The 5680-nt window shown below is 38.0% G+C and overlaps 1 protein-coding gene across 2 annotated transcripts; it reads right to left on the bottom strand.

The window, feature by feature from the left end:
* Positions 1-373: 373 nt before the first annotated feature.
* LOC114190506 (type I inositol polyphosphate 5-phosphatase 4-like) lies at positions 374-5463 on the bottom strand. 2 transcript variants are annotated; one of them, XM_028079417.2, is made up of 13 exons: positions 4666-5463; positions 4477-4564; positions 4056-4124; positions 3850-3937; positions 3629-3733; positions 2920-3538; positions 2640-2833; positions 2393-2501; positions 2155-2303; positions 1677-1977; positions 1258-1330; positions 1062-1163; positions 374-940 (listed from the first exon to the last, which is right to left on the bottom strand). In XM_028079417.2, the coding sequence occupies exons 1-10, from the start codon at positions 4693-4695 to the stop codon at positions 1746-1748; spliced, it is 1683 nt and encodes a 560-aa protein (XP_027935218.2). In that variant the 5' UTR covers positions 4696-5463; the 3' UTR covers positions 374-940; positions 1062-1163; positions 1258-1330; positions 1677-1745. The 2 variants fall into 2 exon arrangements, with proteins under 2 accessions (XP_027935218.2, XP_085531524.1); XM_085675398.1 differs by lacking the exons at positions 4477-4564; positions 4666-5463 and adding an exon at positions 4213-4347.
* Positions 5464-5680: the final 217 nt, after the last annotated feature.

The raw sequence follows: 5680 nt of genomic DNA, 5'->3' as shown, positions 1-5680 counted from the left end.
TCTCATTCCAAGTTTTCAACACTGGCGTTGTTTTTTCGGTTTTTCGGTTCCATTTAGGTTGTAAAAAAGTGAAAGTTAGAACCATAATGACCACAGTATCTTTGCAGTCTCTATCTGGACTGCATATGAGATAATTGCCGATCTATCTTTGTCACGTCAGAAATTTTTCATTTTTTATTCAAATATATGTAACTTTCATGCATAGAATAAAATATTTTAAAGGAAAAAAAAAATGAACATTTATTTGAAATGGATGGGTTCCTCTAATATAGAGAAGTTGCATCCTGAATGGTGCACACAGATTTGACAACTTAAATGAGAACCATAATTATAGGTCCGAAAATAAATACTGTGAAAGGGATCAACATAGGTGTATGAGCAAAGCACTTTGGCACGTCCTTTTCTTTCTATTGCATCGCCATAACAATTATGTGATTCTTTATAAGAACTACTTTTCAAAATTCTCACATGAAATATTCTAAAACATGGCAATGCCAAAAGGGAGTGGGATTTGAAGATTTATTAAGCATGGGCCGAATTCACCCATTCATTACACAGTAAACATTGACGGAAAAGGTGTTGACGTTGCCCCAAGAATCATTCCCGAATCAGAATGAAAGTAAAAGAAAAAATAAAGGGGTCATAATTTGGAATTGGGTACAAATAATTACTTGCTGATAAAAGCCAATAAAGCAATCTATGTTGTGCGCATTTCTTTCTTTCCTTTTGGTTGCAACTTTCATCTTAATCACACAAAAGAGAAAACACCACAACATGATGAAAACAAAGCCATAAAAAATTTACTCATTAGCTTTAATGGTCCTCGGTGAAATCATTATCTGCCACGAAAAAAAGAAGCTTCATATACGTCAGAACTTGCACATATCTTTTCTAACACAAGCAATCAGTACCCTTCACAGCAGTAATTCTTTTCATGTTTCTGCAGCACAGCAAAGAATGATAAGAAATTTTTATGGCTTATTTCTACTTTATGATGCATTCACTTTTACTTATTCCTCACTGAATTGTAACATGAGTAAACCAAATAAAAACTAAATTACCTTATTAATAAGAATTCAGATGCTATTTGCATTTGAGTCAGGGAGTTTTTCACTGCCAAAGAGACAAGTTTTCTGTATAGCAAGCAAAATCAAACTCTGCAGCTGCAACATAGAAATAAGGAGCAGGTTTACGGAAAAATAAAATAAAATAATTACAGAGATGCTGAGAAAAGGCAGAAATGCAAAGGACAAAAACCTTAATTTGGGCTGAGAGTACCAGAATGTTTACATCACCGTTGGGGCTAGCATTCCCCAGAGCATTTACCCACCTACAATGCAATAGGGGGGACCAAGCCAAGGATAAGAATACGACATGCAAGAGATCTCAACCAAAAACTTAATTAGGAAGGAAGCCACAGTCCAAAGCAATGCTGTAAAGAAATCTATGAACTAAATATTCCATGATTGTATGCAAACTGAGCCAAAAATTCTGAAATGAATATTGCCCAAGAACAAGGCAATCTAAGGTTCTAATTCCATGAATGTTTCGTAACTTAAGAGGAGAAATTGCATCATGTCTTCACTGAACTGTTAAATTGTGAGAAGCATTACTTTGTGGCAAAGCAGAGATTATTTGGTAAAAGGTGGTTAATATTCAAGCAGGACAGAAATTACCTTGTATGGTACACCTGGCTTCTTCAGTGTCCTCAATTGCGGGTTGATCCACATATTTTACAGCATTCTTTAATAGAAATTCAAATCAGCATATCTGTAACCATGTGAATGAGGCAAAAGCTCTTCTACTTCAATCCTTGAACTGGAGCAACTAGAACATTTTTTTATTCGGCTACGGCTAACAGACTCAACTTCTGCCAGGAACATGCTATAAACTGGCCTATGATCTGAGAATCTTGATTCCCCACGAACATAAGATAATTGGCGGAGGCCTCTACCGTACCACAAGATACGATCACACCTTCATGAACAAAAATTTGGATTAGTTCCCGTAAAATATTATGCAGATATGCTTTCAGAACGATGCAGGACATTTCTTTTCATAATAGCATTAGTTAATAGTCGTTTGTTTCAAATCCACTACATGTATTCATTGACAGAGGTAATTATAAGGCTATTAGCAAAAAAAGAAGAGCACCATGCTGGAGTTCTTCTCTTTTGTTTTGAGTGTCTTTCATCGCCTGCATATCTATCTGAGTTGTTTGAATACTTGTATGTGGGAGGGAAATATATTTTCCCCTCATTCCATCCTTCAAAAACTCGACCTTGTCTCCGCTCTATATGTAGCTGAAAGAAGAAGCTATCAAATAGTTAGGATGACATAATTCAAGAAAAGAAGCGACACCAACAAGTTATAAGGGTACAAAGTATCCAACCTGGTCATTCTCTAACAGATCCTTCCAGTTATGCATCTCAACAAGAGCTTTTGCTGCACGGTAAGAAAGGGCTATCCGATAATTTAAATCCCCCAGCCAAATTATTCGACTACACCAATTAAACCACAAGTTTAGGTCTTTACAAGTGAAAAAGTTAAGCTTAGGACTGCATTTTATTCAGTGTCAAACCAAATCTACAAGCATCAGATGGATAATAAGATTCAAAGAAAAAGGATGAAGGCCTTACTCATGCTCCAAAATTGTCTGTGGAGAACTCTCATCACCCATGCCATGAACTCGGGGAAACCTTGTCTTTCTCAGAATCTCCATTACATCAGAATTTCTCCTTAGCTCGTCACCCTCCTTTTGTCCGGAAGTCAAATGACTACAGATGAAGCAAAAGCTTGTTTGGTGCAAAGACATGCTAATAGATATTGAACCCTGGAAAAATCAAGGGAAGGAGAATGTTGTTTCCAGGTTCTCAGTAAAATCTTCTATTAACGAAAATATATCAAAATCAAACTTACCTTGTTTCCAAGATATCCCATTAATCCTCTGCCAACACAAGATACTTTCATGTTGTGAACATCATCTCTTATATCACTTTTCACCCAAACTGTTAGAAATATTCCAACCATTTGTTTACTGGCAACCAAGCAGTATCTTGAGTGCCCTGTTTGTCTATCTCTATCCTCCATAGAGAAAAAACCTTTACATGTCATTGGTGAATATTGTGTTGCAACTGGGGAGTCACCAGTGCCATTTTCATCGTCCGAAGAAGCCCATCTATAGTTGGGGTCGTAATCACTTGTTCTGTGACCAGACATCATTCTGTCACAGACGCTGAGGCGCCGATCAAGGTATGCTTGTGGAAGTGACATGTCATTGTCCATTCTCATACTATGACTGAAGGATTGGAACGACCGGCGATGAAAGAAAGAGGTTGCCTTTTGCCTCATTGATCCCTCAAAATCAGCATCTAACTCTACAATAGGATCAGGAAGTGGTGAAGTGGTGTGGCATTCACCACTTGTTCCGGGAAGACTGTTTAGGGTCTTTCTAATAAGAGCTAACCACTTTCTGGCAGGGCCATTATCTTCCGTGCCCAAAACATTACCAGCATTGAGAGGTACAATTTCTTGAAATCTGAGGGCAAGAAAAGGCAAACTAGTTCAGACTTGAACTGTGGAAAGTCAAAGGAGAGAATACATTATACAAATACAATCAGAAATCTACCCAAGAACATAGATATCAGCAGGAGGAGAAGAGTGAAGCCAATCTTCCAGATTCAAATAACTTGGAGGAGATTTTCCAGCTACATTCCAAGTAGCAGCAAAGATTCTGTATGCAGGAAAAAGAACAACTCAATACAATAACAATTATTATTGATCTGACTACAATAAAATGGACATGGGACACCATTAATTAAGCACAATAATGAAAAATATGAAACATACCTATAGTTATGCACATCTGTATCCTGAGCTGCATCAAAGTCAACCTTGCCTCGCCGCATTCTGTCTGAGTGCCTTCTCTTTGCTCTCTCTGCATTAAAATACAACTTATTGCTCCGAGAGACATTGTAGGAGACAAGAAAAAAAAAAGGAAAAACCAAAGTTCTCAGAAATTCTAAGGGGGTTTAAGAATGGTATGGGCACGGAACCTGTTTTGCTTTTCTTGATGGTGTATTCTTCCCTCTGCGAACAGTTGTTGCTCCACTCTTCATTAACACCTGAAAAAGAAAAAACATAAAGTGAATAAAGTCACACTCTTTCCACTGTAAATTTTATCAAACCACAGAATGAATCAATCGCACAAACCCGAAAAAAATTCTAACAAAAGGTGGAAACCGGGGAAGGCTAATAACCACAAGCTGCAGAGAGCAGATCTTGTCTTGATAGCCACGACTCATTCAATCAAAAACAAAAAACTGGTACCCAAAAGCAAACCAAGTTCCATAAGAAGAAGGAGAATCAAAGTTTGTTTAATATTCAGAAAAGTTACAGGCAAAAGAAATCTGATTTCAAGGAAAACCGACCATAGTCTTTAATTACATAAAAATCACGCGAAAATTGACCAGTCACCTGCGTAGAGGACGTCATCTGCGTGAAAGTCCTCGCTTTTGCTCTTAATATTGAACCACTTCTTGACCAACGTCTTGGGCCATGAAAGCTTTACAGAGAGAAGAACAGAGAGTAAGCAATGGCGGAAACAGAAGACAATGCAAAGGAATCTGAAGGAGAGGAGGGCCAGGTGGCATCCTTTTATCAAACCTTGCTTTTCTTCGAGTGCTCATCTCTCATTGTTGGGACAACTTCATAAAGCCTTCTGAGTTAGCAACAGAAAACAATCAAATAATAACTTTTACTTGATGAATGAACTAGTTGAAGAGGAGGTGAAGTATAATAATAGTAATAGGAGAAGATGAAAATGCTGAGGACCCTAAGAACATGGATTTGAGTTTAATCTGTGGTTGTGTTTAAAAGGGTTGAAAAAGACATAATAAGAGGTTGGTTGATGAAAGCACCGAGTTGGAAAGTGGTAGTGGAAGAGAAGAAAGTGGGGGGCACGGGCACGGCACTCCTCTGTTTCTTAGGTAACGATGAGGGAACATAGAAAATCCGAGTTTGTGAGCATTTTAGGCAATGTGGTACAAGTGAAAACACTCACTCACATGGAGAGGATGAAAATCCAAGGAAAGAAAGAAGCAGAGATGGGACAAGCCCCTGATACGTTGTAAGAACTATAAGGGATTAAGAGGCACAAGAAAAAGGAAGTGAATGTGGTAGTTTAGTTTGAGAGAATGAGAGAATGAGAGAAAGAGAGAAAGAGAGAGATAGAGAGAGAGAGATTCTGTTTTGCAAAACCAAACCTCGTTATGGGTACAGAGCAAAGTATCGAATTTGAAAGGGAATAAAGTGAGGGAAGGCTGGGTCTCTCTCGAGGCCTTTTACCCCAAATCCAAGGCGAGGCGAAGCTTAGGAAGTTGGAGACAGCAGAGAGAAAGAGAGAAAGAGAGAAGAAGAGAGAAGAGAGAAAGAATGGTTATATTGGTAGTAACACAAAGACACACACATTGTGTATCTAAAATAAACTAAAAATGTGCATTTTGAGTGTACCAAGTTAAAGTGATAGGCAGGGTGAATAAGAGTTAGGTTTGATCTTATTATGTGAAGCAGGAGCAGTGAGTGGTACTAACAAGTAACAGTATCACATCACTTCTTACATTTGGTCTTCAAGCACAGAAAAGCGGTTAGAGGGAAAAAAGTTAAAGGAGAATATGTTTGT

The sequence above is a fragment of the Vigna unguiculata genome, chromosome 7, assembly GCF_037176805.1.
Source record: "Vigna unguiculata cultivar grain cowpea cultivar isolate G323 ecotype 2 chromosome 7, ASM3717680v1, whole genome shotgun sequence".
NCBI classification, from domain to species: domain Eukaryota; kingdom Viridiplantae; phylum Streptophyta; class Magnoliopsida; order Fabales; family Fabaceae; genus Vigna; species Vigna unguiculata.
Note: the sequence above shows the minus strand (reverse complement) of the source record. Positions and strands in the feature narration are given on the sequence as shown.

Bases quoted from the DNA above. Each gene is read 5' to 3' on its own strand.
- LOC114190506 (XM_028079417.2), bottom strand. From the start codon at position 4,695: ATGAGAGATGAGCACTCGAAGAAAAGCAAG. The intron at 3,938-4,055 runs GTTCCGTGCCCA...ATTTTAATGCAG, and splicing joins CATCAAGAAAAGCAAAACAG to AGAGAGCAAAGAGAAGGCAC. The intron at 2,834-2,919 runs GTAAGTTTGATT...TGATTTTTCCAG, and splicing joins TGGGATATCTTGGAAACAAG to GGTTCAATATCTATTAGCAT.